This window comes from Phoca vitulina, unplaced genomic scaffold, assembly GCF_004348235.1.
Source record: "Phoca vitulina isolate PV1807 unplaced genomic scaffold, GSC_HSeal_1.0 scaffold3, whole genome shotgun sequence".
Lineage (NCBI taxonomy): Eukaryota > Metazoa > Chordata > Mammalia > Carnivora > Phocidae > Phoca > Phoca vitulina.
The window spans coordinates 35688606-35705602 of NW_022589706.1; the positions used below are offsets into that span (position 1 = coordinate 35688606).

Here is a 16997-nt window from a genome sequence, read left to right on the forward strand (position 1 = left end):
ATAAAATGATTTATGTAGTTTTCTCTTTGTTATCTATCAATAAGAAAAAATTCATTCATTCATTCATTCATTCATTCATTCATCAGCAAATATCTATTGAGGGCCTGGCATGTCACAGTTCATACTGAGTGCCAGGGCTACAGGGATGAACATGGCATAGTGCCCACCGCCACACAGTGTACCCTTTAACCTTGGTGCTGCTTACTCTGTTCACTACAAAGTAACTATAGCATCGCTGTTTTTCTCAGAGCCTACTCCAGGCCAATCATTTTCCATGTGGTGATGAAAATCCTCACAATGACTCCACAAAGAAGGCTTTACAGAAGAGGAAGCTGATGCTCAGAAAGGGTAAGTCACTTGCCCAATTGCATCAGAAGGCTGGAGTCAAGATTCGAATCTAGGAGAGCTTGCTTTGACAATGCTTCTCCTTCCATGACCTTCCCTGACATTCTTGGGGTGGTGGGTGAGTATAACAGCTGTCACACACCAGGCGTTGGGCTAAGTGCTTTGCATGCCTCACACTCATCTGTTTTGGCCTATATCTAAGGAGATTATTTCCTCCTTTGGTGCTGAAAATGCCAGTCACTTGCTCCCCTGGGCTTCCTTGCAGTAAGAGCACACCGTCTAATCTCCATCACTCAGACTTCGACTCAGGAGCCGGTGAGGCCAGGGCATCTTCTCCGGGGGCAGGGACGTATGCCCCCCAATCTCCAAGAGAACCTGCTGTGAGGAGCATATTTAACAGCATAAATGCATCCACTGCCCGCATTCATTCCATGCCTCTGCTCTAACCTGGCAGCTCCATTCAATGGATGGGGAAAGGGATACACAGGAGCTGGGCTAGTCCTCCCCGATGCAGGATCCTCCAATTGCCTCCCATTCTGTCTGGCTGAGACTTTCACAGAGGTCACCACAGTCTGAGGCTCTCCCACCCTGTCCTCCTTCCTCCCTGCTCTCTTTTTCAGGAGCATCGGACCGCATCCCCCTCTGAAGGCTCTCCCCCCTTCTCCTGCTCCCTCCCCTTTTGTTTTTCATGGGTATTCCCCTCACAGATACTTTTCACTTCTAATTCTGTCCTGGTGTCTGCTCCCCTAGGGACCTTAGCTGACACACCATCGCTGGAGGTGTTGGCAGATAGGGCAGCCGAAAAGGCAAGGTCCAGGGGGCAGCGGTGGCCCCCATGCTGGTGGCGGGAGCAGGAGAGTTGACTCACCAGCGCGGCCATGGCGGCGGGCTAACTGTGGCAGCCGGTGCTCAGGGCAGCAGGTTTTCTCCACGAATCAGGAGTACAGCTTGGCTTCTGGCCCCTGCTCCCAGAAGTTTAGCTATGGGCTAGTCCACGGGTGAGCTGGGATTTGAGTACAGATGGGTTCATCCCTGAAGCCCCACTCTTAAGGGTTGTATTATGGTCTCCATTTTTCCAGTTCAAAAGAATGTGGTGCTTTTACTGGTAACCTTAATTGAAAACCTGACAGAAGACTCTGGCAATCGAGGAGACTGGATCCCTGCCTGTACTGATTTCCCTAGAGAGCATTTACTGAGCAAATATTCATGAGGGGCAGCATAACAATGCTTAGAGGACAAGTTAATTCAAGCATCACACTCACATTTTGTAACCTGATTATTCCTCTTTCTCTCCTTCTTATGCCTAGAAGGGCACAAGATGAGCACTCAAGGGCATCCCCTTAATTTTTATACTCCCTTAACCTCTGGGGAAAAAACTGGATAGGGGCATATTGGTTAGGGCAATGCTAGTTCTATACTGAATAAACCCCGGCATTTCAGTGGCTTAATCATATTCACCAGTACAAGGTTGGTGTTCCCAGTCAACAGGCTAGCTTTCCTCTTTGTAATGAGTCAAGGTCCTCGGCTCCCTTCCTCTTGTGGCTCAGCCTTTCCCAGGGGTCTCATCACAAGCAGAAGAGGAGAGAAGGGGAGAGAGGAAGCACGTTTCAACCTCCTTGTCTGGCAGTGATACATCCCTTGGTTCACATTCCACTGATGAGAACTAGTCACCTAAGACCCCATGGAGATGCCCGAGAGCTGAGAAGTGCAGCCTCTGGCTGGCAGCTCCTCTCTAGTAACAGCTCTATTCTCTGGACAGCAGAGGACAGACAGGAATGTTTGGGCAGATAGTTAACCTTCTCTGCCATCGGGAGCTTCCATTTTGTTTCCATTCAAGGAAAGCAACAACTGCCCAAAGTGGAGAGAGGCAGGCAAAGAGTATTCCTTTGTTTCTTCAGAGCCACAAGCTGAAGTCTGCTGATCTCAAGCAAAATCCAGTGCCTTGAAGACTTTGGCTAAAACAAAGCCAAAGATCATCAGTTTCTTAGAGAAGTTCATTACTTTTTTCATTTTGTTAGAGACGTGTAACCTCTCTCTTTTGAATGAACTGAATGGGGGGGGGTGTTCATGTTTTCTAGGTAGGGAGTCTGTTTATTGAATATTACCATAAACAAAGCAACCTAAATATCCATCAAAAGGGGAATGGTTACATAAATTATATATAACCATGCTATGAAATAACATAAAGCCATTAAAAGTCACATTTCAGAAAATTCTTGATGGACATGAGAAAATATTCTTAATGTATTAGGCAAAAAAGAAGCAAATAATCAAAGATAATTAAATAACTACTAATCAATTCCTAATTAAAATGAAAAGGACTAACAACTATAAATTCTCTCTGTATATACATATAATAGATATAATGGATTATGTGTGTGTGTGTATATACACACATATATATAACAGATGTAATGAATTGTAATAGATTGCATTATTGTTCAAAACACTCCCTGCTTCTTTTGTATACACTTTGCCCCACTGAATCAGCTTGACCACTCTATTTGCCGAGTGTGATGTAGTCTTCGATGAGACCCACAGGTAGAGGCTGTTCCTTCAGCCTGAGTCCCAGATTCATGGGGATGAAGAACCGCGGCAGCCGCCCCCCGCATGGACACGTGATGTGAGTGAGTAATAAACATCTGTCATTGTAAAACACGGACTTAGCTTATACTAAAGTGGCCCGGATGCTCTAAAAAAAATGGGCATACTTGAGAGCTTGAAGTGACATGAAGGAGAGTTTCTTCTTGTTTTGCCTCTTCAAAGAAAATCATTTCTGTTTTTTGTTAGACCAGAGGATCTTTATTATTCCATAAAAAGTATTATCTCCTTGTAGAGATTCTTGTCTTCTGATAAAAATAGTCTCAATATGTTCTGACTGACCTTGACGTGTTCAGCCTCCAAGAAACAGGGAAAGAGGAAAGGAGCAGTGGGTAATGCCATGATGGGCTTCATTCATTTCCATGTAAAATAAGAATGCAAATGGCATTTGGAGGTCAAAGAAGAGATACCGACAAAAATGAAAAGACTGTGGCCTTTGAAATTAGATTAAAACCAGGCAGACTATAAATACAAAAATTGAGGTAGCGGCAGTGAATTACATATAATGGATGCATTCACAGAGCAGATCAAGCTGAATGACGCTAATACAGTTATATAGTAACTTATATTCTGTATGTCCTGAGTAAAAGTTACACAGTAACAATAGTTAAATAGCAACGAAATTAAATGGAGAGCAAGGTAATTAAAAGTTCACCTAAGCATTCTGTTGGACTTACGATATTTGGGAATGAAATTAAAAGCAACTTCATAATTAACCTGTTGTAGGAACAATAATTCAAACTACGTAAGAACTTATGTACTTACAAGCTACATAAGAAGGGGTCGGGAATCATGATAGATGTTCCCACAATGTGCCACGGAGGGACAACATGGTAAATCAGAAAAATTATTGCAAACACAACCAAATTATTATTATCCCTTTGTAGAAGGGGAGTGGAAAAAAAAAAAAAAACCCTAATGAAATTCTCCCTGGCATACTGATGCCATTCTTCTCTCCACAGTTGGAAGAAAGTCAGAATGAATTAGAGAATGCCTAGAGAAGGCAATTAAAATAAGTTCAGAATGGAGCGGTTATTCACGTAATGGTCAAACAAGTACTTGCCTACAATATGCTTAGCATACGGTCAAATATTATGAAGAGATATACAAATAATAATGCAAGTTAAATACCATAGGCGATACGCTGAGTGCTTTAGTACTTAATCTATTTAAACCCCGAAACAACTATGTATAAAGTAGGTGTTTATAGCAGAAACAGCTGCTCACCACAACTTGATTTCTTTCGTTTCTGGGTTCACAGCTAGACTGCATTTTTCCAGACTCCCTTGAAGGTAGCAGTGATCAAATGGTTAAAGAGAAAAAAAATTACTAAGACTAAAAACTGAGCTTTCAATTTTTCAGTAGAAAACACAATGCATCCTTAATAGAAGCAAAGTTCGTCCTACAACTTAGCTTTGAAAGGGACAAACTTTACAGAGCACCTACATGGCACTCACAGCACTAAATACGATGCTTTTCATATGGGAGCAAGAAAAATTAATGTATGTGGGCAAAGAGGAAGGAAAAAGCAGTGTCTGATGTTTATATTCCTGAAGTCCTTCACATGTTGAAGGATGGCTCATAGTAAAAGACTGGAACAGAACCAAAACACTTTTATAAAACATAACTAGAATGTATTGTATTTTTAAAGCTGTCTTCTTGAGATATAATTCACACACCTATAATTCATCCATTTACCATGTGTAAGGCAATAGTTTTAGTATATTCATAGTTGTGTAACCACGGCCACAATCTAATTTTAGAACACTTCATCCCCCCCTTGGAAGAAACTGTATGCCCATTCGAATATTCCCTTTCCCTTGCCACTTGTCCCCCAGCCCTAAGCAACGAATTTACTCTTGGTCACTATAAATTTGCCAGTTTGGAAAGTTTCATTTAAATGGAATTGTACAATATGTGATTTATGTTGTGATTGGCTTCTTTTACGTAGTGTAATGTGTTTTTTTTTTTTTTTTTTAAGATTTTATGTATTCATTTGAGAAAGAGAGAGAGAGAGCACAAGCAGGGGGAGAGGCAGAGGGAGAGGGAGAAGCAGACTCACCACTGAGCAGGGAGCCTGATGCCGGGCTCAATCTCAGGACCCTGAGATCATGACCTGAGCCGAAGGCAGACGCTCAACCATCTGAGCCACCCAGGCGCCCCTAGCAGAATGTTTTCAAGCTTCATCCATGGTGTAGCATGTATCAGTACTTCATTCCTTTTTGATTGCTGAATAATATTCCAGTGTATGGATATACCACCTCTTGTTTATCCAACCATCATTTGTTGCACATTTGGGCTGTTCCCACTCTTTGGCTATTATAAATATGGTTCTATGAACATTTGTGTACAAATTCTGCATGTTTTCATTTCCCTTGGGTATATATACTTATACTTACCCAGGAGTATTGTTAGGTCATATGGTACTTTATGTTTAATCATTTGAGGAATTACCAGACTATTTTCCAAAGTAGCTACACCATTTTACATTCCCACCAGCAATGTAGAAGGGTTCCACTTTCTCCAAATCTTTGTCAACACTTGTGATTGTCTGATTTTTTTTTTTATTATAACCATCTTAGTGAGTGTGAAGTGATATCTCATTGTGGTTTTGGTTTGCCTTTCCCTAATGAAATTATTTGAATATTCTTTGCCTGTGCTTATTGGCTACTTGTATATGTTCTTTGGAGAAAGGTCTATCAAATCTCTTGTTCATCTTTAAATTGGGTTGTTATTGTTGACTCATATTTTTTAATGTATGCTCTGGATAACAGCTCCTTACCAGATGTACGATTTGAAAATACTGTCTCACAATATGTGCACTGTTTTTTCACCTTCTTGATAGTGTCCTTTAAAGCATAGAGCTTTTAATTTTGATGAGGCCCAGTTTATCTCTTGTCTTTTGTCACTTGGGCTTTGGGTGTCATTTCTTTTTTTTCTTTTTAAAGACTTTATTTATTTATTTGACAGAGAGAGACACAGCGAAAGAGGGAACACAAGCAGGGGGAGTGGGAGAGGGAGAAGCAGGCTCCCCACTGAGCAGAGAGCCTGATGCGGGGCTCGATCCCAGGACCCTGGGATCATGACCTGAGCCGAAGGCAGACGCTTAACGACTGAGCCACCCAGGCGCCCCTTTGGGTGTCATTTCTAAGAATTCACTGCCCAACTGAAGACCCTGGAGATTTACTCCTATGTTTTCTTCTCAGTTTTATAGTTTTATGTCTTACAGTTAGGTCTTTGATCCATTTAGAATTAAATGGCATATTGCATATTGTGTGAGATATGGGTCCTACTTTATTGTTTTTCAGGTGGATATCCAGTTGTTCTAGAACCATTTGTTGAAGACCATCGTTTTCCCCCAGGAAATTGTCTTGGCAAACTTATTGAAAGTCATCTGACCCCAATGGAGAGGATTTATTTCAGGACTCTCAGTTCTGTTCCATTGATCTATATGCTATCCTTGTGACAGAGTACTAGTAATTACCTAAGTGGTTTGGAACTCTTTGCTCAAAACTGCTATGGACTTACAGCAACAATTGCTCTGAAGCGATTCTTATACTTTTAGGCAACTCATCATTGTTTCATTTCAGAACAAACTTTCCAGAAGTGATAAACGATGAAGTCTTCTAAGGAGTTAAAGAGAATTAATATAAATCGCTTTGGGAAGGTTCAAAAAATTTTTTCAAGACATTCTGGGGTGGGGTAATATTTGAGCGAGAAACAACCGGCCTAGTTCACTGGCTCCATTGTTAATTAGAACGTCTCTCCCTTTCTCCTTAGGGATGGGCACTCTCAAACATCATTATTCATGAAGTTGAGGAGGGCAGAGTTTCCCCGCACATCAGCGGTTTTCTCTCCCCTGAGCAAGGGTTGCGACGTCTCTAAAAGCCACAGAAAATCCTGGAGCCTCTAGAACGTTTGGACCACCCTTCCGGAGCGCAATTTGTTTACCACCAAGCTGAGAAGGAGTAGCGCAGTCTGGGGAGCCACCCGCCTCCGGAGCGTCGCCCAGTCCTTAAAAAAGACGAGGTGCTGTTGGCTCCTGTTCGCCCAGAGTGCGGGAGCCCGTCCTGCAGACCCCCTCCCGTCCACCCTTCCCCTCATTAGCGCACCCCGGGGGCCTCGTTTAAACCCGGCACCCGGGCCCGACGCTACGCCGGTTCCCGCCCCCCCGGGCGTCTGCAGCGCTCCTTCCCCGGGCTGCTCTGCGGCCGGGCCGGGCGCCCCGGGTTTTGCCCGACGGCGGGGTCCCAGGCCCCCGTGAGCCTGCCGGGAGCTGTCGCGGGGTCGGAGGCGGCCGGCCCGGGGGCACGGCGCCGGAGCGCGCAGGTGGCACGGGCCCGGGCAGGCTGGGCTGGGCGTGGGGTGCGGAGGCGGACGCGCGGCGGCCCCACCCTCGCCCGGGCTCGGCTGGGCGCGCTGGCCGCGGGCTGGTGGGTGGCGGCCGGCTCGGCGAGGGGACGTACGCGCGGACCCAGCTCCCGAGGACGCGGCGGCGGGCGCGGGGCGCGGGGCGCGGCGGGGCGGGCGCGTGCTGCTGGCTGAAGAAGCGCTGCTCCACGTCGCGGCCATGCCCTGGCTGTGGCGAGAGATCCTCCTGGAGAGCCTGCTGGGTAAGCCGAGGCCGCCCTGGGCGCGCGGGTCCGGAGCCGCGGCGCTGGGCCGGGGGGCTGGGCTCGGGAAGGAGGGAGCGCGCTCCGCGCCCCAAATAGAGAAGTCCCCTGGGAAGTTTTGCTACCGAAGTCAAAAAAAGACAAGACCCAGATTGGGGTTGGGAAGCCGAGGATTCGGGGGGCGGTGCGGGGGGAGACAGTGCCCCGGAGCTCCCGCGCCACCCCGGGGTTGCGCCCAGTTCTCCACGTGGAGGCCTTGAACTGGCGCTGCTGTACAGCCCCGAACCTCCGTACCCCCCAGACCTTTAAGTTTAGATTAATAAACGTCAGTGCTGGACCTTACCTTTCTGAAGGAAAGGGGCCGCCGTGTCCCCCCCGCGGCCTGAGGTGAGCACACCTCACCACTGGGCATTTGACGAAGAGCGTCGAACTCGAGTCCTGTGTGCGCACTTAACAGGTTTGCCCAGAGTCCCAAGAACAATTATTGGTGTAATTCTGTCGGACTTGTGTGATTAAAATCAGAATCCCCAGCCAAACGTTTGGGAGAATGCTATCATCTCGCTGTTCATTATGAAACATTCCTTGGGCTTGGGAGGGGCACCTGCCTAAAAACTTGATTTTCTGGGAGCTGCTCATATTCAGAAGCCCCCCCCCCCCCCGCTTTTGCCCTGGTTCCAAATGTATCGCATAAGTACAGCAGTGTAACGTGAATTACATTCAGTAAGTACCTAGGGTGCTAGGTACTCTGAGTACTTGATCTCATTTAATCCTAACAACCCTGTGAGGTGGCTAAAAGAGCTATTTTGCTGATTAAGAAAGGAAGGCTGAGAAGTACGAGGGGAGAAAGTTAACTACACGTGACGAAGATAGATGACTGCATTTGGAACCAGACTGCCCGGGTTTAGGTTCACTCTGCCATGTGTTACGGTTTTGACCTTAGGCAGTTACTTTCTGAATCGCAGAAGTTTTCTTTGCTTTTACATTTGTAAGAGGGGAGTAAAAAGTGTCCATTTCATAGGACATGAGTTGGATGAGGAACAAGGGAGATGATCTCCGTAAATACTTAGCACAGATGTTGACACATAGTAAGTGCCCATTAGTTAATTATCATTAATGTAGAAGATGATGCAGTCAGTAGTTGGCCGAGGTGAGCCTGACTTCAGCTCTAGGTTTTTCACTTACCCCATACTGTCTCCTAAGGTTAGGTTTAAAAAAGTCTACTTACAAGAAAATGATTGTTGCCTAACTAACCTGCCTTTGGGTGCAGTCTGGAGTGCGAGGAAGGGAGTCCTGCTGCTTGTCCCCCCACCCCTTTTTTTCTTTGCTTTGCTTTTTTTTTTTTTTTTTCTCATAATCTCTTCATCCAACATGGGGCTTGAACCCACGACCAGAGATCAAAAGCTGCATGCTCATCCAACTGAGCCAGCCAGGTGCCCCTGTTTGTTCCTCTTTTTGATTTTCATGATACTGCTCTTTATAGAAGGGTTGACTTAGGTAAAGACATTTTATCAATTAGGGTCCTGACAGAACATCAAATTCAACCCAGATGGTCCAGATGAAGAGGTTTTAAGAAAGGGACGACCTGTGGGAGTGTGAACAAGGTTAAAGGAGTAAACAAGGGGTGTCAAGGGACTCACCACAGCAGGACCCATTCTCATCCTGGGACATTCTCTTTCTGATGGGGGGGAGGGGAGGAATTCTGTAGTGGAATCTTGTTAAGGTCAGAATGGTGAAGGAGGGTGGGTCAGCCAGAGCAGTTATGGTGGGGCGGGGAGCAGGGCTACTGTGGGAAACAAGGACACCTTTACACTTGCCCTTTAAACATTTTTTTTTCCTCTTTAAACATTTCCCCCCCTAGGGTATGTTTCTTGGTCTCTCTGCCATGGCCTGGGACCGATGATCTATTACTTTCCCCTGCAAACTCTGGAACTCACTGGGCTTGAAGGCTTTGGCGTAGCGTTTCTTTCTCCAATATTCCTAATATTTACTCCTTTCTGGAAATTGGCTAACAAGAAGTGGATGCTCATCCTGTTGCGGATAACTACTGTGGGTAAGATTTAAAAGTGCTTCTGTGAGGTTTTTTTTTTTTTTTTTTTGTCAAAAATCAAGTGAAAATATGTAGACTGTTCTTTGAATGCTAAATGATTAAATGAAACAAGATTCCTCTTTCTCTTACGACTACCTTAAAGAGTTGTAGTGGAATTGGAAGGCTACACTAAGAGTCCATGCCTCTAACAGTTCTAACTTTTCTATCAGATTGGAAAAGCCTAAGGATCACTGAAATGAAGAGGGAGAATAGGTCACCTCTTGAACATTTTGTGTTCTTTTCCCAACTATGACACAAAAGTCAGAAACCATTAAAAATTGTTGAATGCTACTGAATGAAAATAGGAAAATTGTGCATGATGAACACTATAGTAAAGCAAAGTCAAACAACAAATTAGGAAAGATACGTGCAGCTCTTTTAGCCAAAGGGCTAGTTTCACTAACATAGGGTTTCTACAAATCAATAATAAAAAGGACCAACAACTCAATAGATAACAGAGCAAAGAATATGATCGGTTTATTGGAAAGGAAGTATAATTGGTTCTTAAAAATACTAAAATGTGTAGAATACAAAGAACCCCCCCCCCCCCCACACACACACATATATTTGTATGTAACTTCACGTACTGGATTGCCACTTTGGAAAACAGTTTGGCAGTTCCTCAAAATGTTAAACAGAGTTATCATATGACCTAACAACTCCACTTCTTAGTATATACCCAAGAAAAACGAAAACATTGGTTCACATATGACCTTGAACACAAATGGTTATGGCAACATTATTCTTAGTAGCCAAAGAATGGAAGCAACCCAAACGCCCATCGCTGATGAATGGATGAACAAAATGCACTATTTCCGTGCAGTGGAATATTATTCAGCCATAAAAAGGAATGAAGAACTGATACATGCTACAGTATGGATAAGCCTTGAAAACCTTATGCTAAGTGAAAGAAGCCAGTCACAGAAGGCTATATATTATATGATTCCATTATATGAAATGCTCAGAATGGGAAAAATCCAGACAGACAGGAAGATTAGTGATTGCCAGGGGCTGGGGCGGTGGGGAGGAGGAAGAAGGAGGGTGTGATAATGGGTATAGATTTCTTTTTGGGGTGGTGAAAATGTTCTGGAATTACATAGTGGTAATAGGTGCACAACTTCGTGAGTATATTAGAAGCCACTGAATTGTACGCTTTAACATAGTGGATTTTGTGTTACGAATGACGTCACAAAAATTTTTTAAAAGATTTATACACACGATTATATATTAACTTGATCTTCCTGAGTATAAGACACAACAGTTACCAAATGCAGATCATGAGGTTCCAATGCATGATTGCCAGAAAGGTTTAGCTCCCCTTCATTTGTTTGTAGGCGGCATAGCCTCCTTCCTGGCTCCAAATGCCAGGGTTCGGCTGGTGGTCCTCGCGCTTGGTGTGTCTTCCTCGCTGATCCTGCAAGCCGTGACATGGTGGACAGGAAGTGGCTTGCAAAGGTATGGTATCTTCTGTCTACGGACAGAGGTTCGTATCTTATGCCTGTAGACAAACAAGTGTGATAGCTTTCCAAGCGGGAGGTTGGGACCAGGAATTCCAAGTGATAGTATTTACTTTGCATACAGCTTGTAGAAGTCTCATTTTTTTTTTCTTTTTCACAAAATCAGAATGGGAATGCTTGCCGTCAGTCTCCATCATGTTTTGAGCATTAAGGAATTATAACAAGTTGCCTAGGTAATGGACTATATAAAGACTAAGGCATGTTCCTTACTGCAAATTACCAACAGGACTATTTCATATACTCATTCTCTGAATTATGACATTCACTGAACACAGTATACTGAAACCACATAAAAAGTTGTTAAATGTATTTTTGTATTTACAGGTACCTCAGAATCTGGGGATTCATTTTAGGACAGATTCTTCTTCTTGTTCTCCGCATCTGGTACACTTCACTAAACCCAGTCTGGAGTTATCAGATGTCCAACAGAGTGATACTCACATTAAGTACCATAGCCACACTTGATCGCATTTACACAGGTAAGTGTACGCTCGGTTGTTTTTTTTTTTTTTTTAAGAATTTGCTCTCTTGCATAGTTTACTTTTCTTATCTGAATGCAACACATCTTGAAAAGATAAAAAGTCTTTCTGCACTATATCTCCATTTCAATGTTCTGTCCCTCTGAAATAGTAACCACCATAGCCAGTGGAGTATTATCTAAGCAGAAGGCACCTTTTCCTTGCCAGAACAGAGGGTGCAAATTTCTGGCTCTTATCAGTGTGGAGTGGGAGGGTAAACCAGGCCTCAGACTCCCAGCTGGCTTTCAGCTCTGTCTTTCTCCCTTTTCCCTCCGGACGGAGCTTTCCAGGATGAGACCCTTCATTTCTCTTCCTCCATAGTGACCCCAGTATGGGATCAGTATGGAGGAAGAGAAGTTAGTTGTCAGCAAGGGCTGGGAGAACTATCTGGGTTCTTTGTTTTTTTTCTGTTTTTGTTTTTTTTTTGTGGGAGTCTGAAGATATATTCTTTTAAAGATTTATTTATTTGAAAAAGAAAGTGAGTGAGTGAGCAGGGGGAGGGGCAGAGGGAGAGGGAGATAAGCAGACTCCCCGCTGAGCAGGGAGCCCAACACGGGGCTCGATCCCAGGATCCCGAGATCACGACCTGAGCCGAAATCGAGAGTCAGACGCCCAACCGACTGAGCCACCCAGATACCCCGGGAGTCTGAAGATATTTAAGCTTCAAGTCTGAAACTTGAAAAGAAAGGAAATCTTGCATATTTACACCACCTTTCAAGTCACCTGTCTCTCTCTGGAGCTGACTTTCTCAGAGACAGACATACCCAACTTGGATGTTTGCTCCATATGCTAACTTGAGATCCTTCTCAAAAAAGGGAGAAGTGTTACTAGATTCTGGTTAACTTACACCTGGCTTTTTGTGTAAGTCTCAGTGAGTCACTATTCTTTTGTCAATACAAGGAGAAATCTCACAGATTAATGGAAGTTTAGAGGGTTTTGGCTCACCATGAACAAAGTGCTTGTATAATCCCCCTTTGGCCCCAACTTTGGCATGAAATGGGGGCAGTGAGAATAAGGGAGCATCAGGCAAGCAAATTGGTCAAGTGACAATATTAGTTAGAACATTTAGAATGCGGTCTGGCGCCCTAATACCTGCTTTATGTTTTATAAAACACTAACTTTTAAAGGTGGCAACTCAGGCAGCATATTTCACAGGTACAGCCTGATAAGGACCTGAACGTCAGGGTATCGTTTACATTTCCCGACTTGAGTTTTCTTCTTTCTCGCCTGTTTTAAATTTATGTGACCCAGTTGTTGGTCCCTTCCTGTTTTTGCCCTGTGCCTCATTTACGAAACTCCAGACTCCTCACCTGTTTCCCCGGAATATCAGATCACACCAGGCATTTCTGTAGTTTTATCAAAGATTTGCTGGGTCCTGGGGCAGGGTCCCGCACCATAGGACACAGCAGTGATACTTGGCAAATTTAGGTCTCTTCTTTCCTAAAGACTGCTTAGTCTCCAGGTCCTGGCCTCTTGCATCTTCACCACCCTCCCCATCATCCCTGTAGCTCCCAGCTCTGCTCTCCTTCCGGCCCCTTTATTGGCAGAAGGGCTTTCTTCCTCCTTGTGAAATCCCGCTGCCAGCCCCACAGGCAGACCCTAAGGCTTTCTTCTACCCTGTGGAGAGCTTCACAGTATCATGAGGCTTCTGCCCAACAGGCTGTCTGTTCCTACAAAGAAATTCTTCTGCCAGCATTTTGTCCAGTTCTTACGTTTTTGTACGTGAAGTCATTGATGCAATGAAATGAGACGTCTTGGTGAAAGAGTCCCATGAAGTATGGTATAGTTAGGCACAGAGGCATGGGAACCAGTCTGCCTAAGCTCTCTTTACCAGCGGTATGATCTTGGACAAGTGGCTTGTTCTCTCTGGGTCTCAGTTTTCTAATCTGTAAAATGGGACTAGTAATAGAGTTTACTCATGAAGTTGTTGGGAGGGTGGAATGAGTTCGTATCAAAGGCTGGGAACAGGACCTGACTCTCAGTAACTGCCCAGTCAGTGTACTGCTGTTCCTCTGGGTGCTCAGCGGGTTAGATGAGAGCCCTGTTCTGGGGGGGATGCGGCCCGGTATTCCCTGAACGTATCAGTCCCTTTTTCTCTCCATAATTTTGCTCGTAACTGTTAACTTCACATAACTGTTAACTTCACAGTAAATACCTTGCTGCATTTCTTTTTTTTTTTTTTTTAAGGTTTTATTTATTTGAGAGAGAGAGCAAGAGTGGTGTGGAGAGGCAGAGGGAGAGGGAGAAGCAGACTCCCCACTGAGCAGGGAGCCCAATGTGGGGCTCGATCCCAGGACCCCGGGATCATGACCTGAGCCGAAGGCAGACTCTTAACTGACTGACTCACCCAGGCATGCCCCCCCCTTGATGCATTTTCACTTGTAAAATTCCAAAATGCTTTATTCTCTCTAAACCATTCCTGATCTAGCCTGTCTGAAATCGTCTCTCCCACCAACTAGCTTCTCAGCCTATTCTGCTTTATATTGTAGTTTCATGTCTCACCTTCCCTTCTGAAATAAGCTCCCTGAAGCCAGGTACCATTTCTTAACTTGCTAAAAGTCTGTGAAAGGTAGAGGGTAAATTTTCATGTAACTGACTCTTTTCCTTTTTTTTTTTAAATCCTAGATGGTGACTGCAATAAACCAGAGGGAAAAAAGCCCGGAGAGGCAGCAAAAGGCATGGCCTCCAGACCTGCCTGGTGGTTGGCAGGGGCTGCCTTTGGCAGTCTTGTGTTCCTCACTCACTGGATTTTTGGAGAGGTCTCGCTTGTTTCCAGATGGGCAGTGAGTGGGCACCCCCATCCAGGGCCAGATCCTAACCCATTTGGGTGAGTTTTGGTTTGGAAGCAATCAATAAATTGGCTAGTATAGTTGAAGGAAGAAATACTTCTTTTGTTGAGCAGCTAGATTTGTGCCAGCCAGATAGTTCATATTCCACTTTCCCGACCTAGCATGACATTATTGTGTACTGTGGTGATAGAGCCAGAAGGGTGTTTGCCCCCATGCTGAACAATTGCTAAAAAGCAGGTGATGGAAGGCTGAGGGATATGCACGGCTGAGTAAGAGGTTCTGGGAGCTCCTGCTTGGGCACTCTGAGGAATCCCTGCCTGGAGGAGCGTTCTCTGGGGCAGGGGAGACATGGCGTTCCCTGACCATTTCCTCCAGACCCCTCATTTGGCATTTGGTGGGATGAGACCTCAGTGCCCTGATTGAGAGAGACCAGGTTGGCAGTCTGGGCATCGATCTATATTCTCTGAGAAGGAGGGAAGCCCAGGGAGATCTCTGCATCCTCTGGTACTTGCTCCAACTGTGGGGCACCCGGGGAGTCCGCAGTCTTGAGTTTAAGTGTTGGTTCATGTACTTGGTCCTCATTAACCCTTTCTCTAATCTTTGGGATACCTGTTTTCTCCTGTGTTCAGGCCCAGCCTTTCATGTAAAAAGATTGGAGGAACCTTTAAAACATCTGCCTCAGATAACTATTTCGGCTCAGGTCATGATCTCAGGGTCCTGGGATGGACAGCCTGCACTGGGCTCGGAGCTCAGCGCAGAGTCGGCTCGTCCCTCTCCCTCCCCCTCTGTTCCTCCCCATGCTCTTGCGCTGCACTCTCTCTCTCTCAAATAAATAAAATCTTTAAAAATAAAATAAAATGTCACATGGCCAATATAGATTCTAATTTAACAGTCTGAGAAAACTCAATCATTGTGTTTTACCTTGACCATGAAAGATTGAAGATAATCATTTATCTCAAGTCTGAGCTGTTACTTCCATGTTCTGAATGGATATTATGTTGGTTTTCATGATCTCAGTGGGTTTTTTCACCCTCATATTATCTCTTGGACGTACCTAGAGGTAGGAGATGTATTTCCCTTTTATATTTGGGGCAGTGAAATATTAATGACGGCAGATGCCCCATAGCATGTCATTTTCTTACAGAGGTGCAGTCCTGCTGGGCTTGGCGAGCGGATTGATGCTCTCGACGTGTGCGTGGTTTCCCAGTTCCAGTTTAATCTGGTGGGTTACAGGTACGTGGAGTTTGCCTGTAGAAGTGCCCGCCATTCTGCTCTGGTTGACCGCGTCCTTGCAGGCAGGCGGCCATACCGATCTGTGCTGTTGCCAGGTGGGCCGCTGTAACCCGGATGTCACCACGGGTGCCAGTGCCCGCCGGCTGCAGGTTCCTGCTTCCTCCTACTTCATTGCCTCTCTCCTGCTGTTGCTCCACACTGCTACCTGACGACGCCTCCATACTGTCCCCCGTCTCCTGAACAAGCCACATGTGTCAGTAACAGTGTTCCCGCAGGGCTGAGGAGATGGAGGTCAGGCATCACCACGTTGCCAGACGTCTTGCCCTCTCCAAGCTTCCCTGCTCCTCTGGTATTAAGGAACACCCTCCTTAGCGTCTCACCCCTCAACCCAGCTTTGGGGTCCACGTTTGCTCCTTCAAAGGCCGGGACCCTCTCTTCCCAGTCACACCCGTTAGGATTACAGAATATTGAAGGAGGCCATCATATTTTAGGAGCAACTACTTATTTTTATGACTATAGTTTATTACTATGACCAAATCGTGCCACTCTTCTGCCTTCCCCTTAAGAGGCAGAAATGGTTGGAGTCAGTTTTAGCGTTAAATAAAAAACTCCCCACTCTGTGACAGAGCAAACAGCGTAATTGGTTTCTGTGAGGAGAGATGCCCCATACATATTCATTAGCCAGGTGATCCAGAGTGTTGCCCTAGAAGCCCTGTGTGGGTTCGAGACTGTGTAGCCATAAGAGAAGGTGCAGGTTGACTAGCATAATTAAGTACATTTCTTTACACCCTGAGTCCATCACTCTTGCATGGAGATATACGTGTAATCCGCATAGATGGCTCAATTAATGAGCTTGGCCGGGTCCTCATCCTCCTGGAGCTGCGTGAGCAAACCCTTGCAGTCACGGTGAGCTGTTTTACTTGCATGCGTATTTTCTGATAGGCATTCTATATGGGGTCTGTGGAAGTTTGTATGACTAGCATACAGAAGTAACCTTTTTTCTCATCAGAGACGTGCTAAGAAGATTCCTCAAGAAAAGGGCTTTTGTAAATGCCGAATTTGCAGTGAGCAAAAATAGCTTCTCAATCTGTACACCACTGGGGAAAGGGACATGAAGTACATTGGAAGTTTCTTCAGCATGGATAGCATGCCTTTTCTCATGGGATATAAGCAACATGCCTCCTGGGCAGGGAATTGGCAGCTTCACTTTAAACATGGGAAAACCGAGGTCCCCAGAAACATAAACTGTCAGTTAAAGGACAGAAAATCTGGGACCCTCTAGTAGTATGCTGATA

The 16997-nt window shown here is 45.1% G+C and overlaps 1 protein-coding gene across 1 annotated transcript in view; it reads left to right on the forward strand.

Moving 5' to 3' along the window:
• Positions 1 to 7516: 7516 nt before the first annotated feature.
• The window catches only part of CWH43 (cell wall biogenesis 43 C-terminal homolog), a 49121-nt gene continuing 39640 nt past the window's right edge, over positions 7517 to 16997 (forward strand). Inside the window, exons 1-6 of the mRNA XM_032397921.1 lie at positions 7517 to 7559; positions 9418 to 9609; positions 10980 to 11100; positions 11487 to 11641; positions 14306 to 14507; positions 15614 to 15702. Coding sequence (XP_032253812.1) covers positions 7517 to 7559; positions 9418 to 9609; positions 10980 to 11100; positions 11487 to 11641; positions 14306 to 14507; positions 15614 to 15702 — 802 coding nt within the window. The remainder of the gene's footprint in view (positions 7560 to 9417; positions 9610 to 10979; positions 11101 to 11486; positions 11642 to 14305; positions 14508 to 15613; positions 15703 to 16997) is intronic.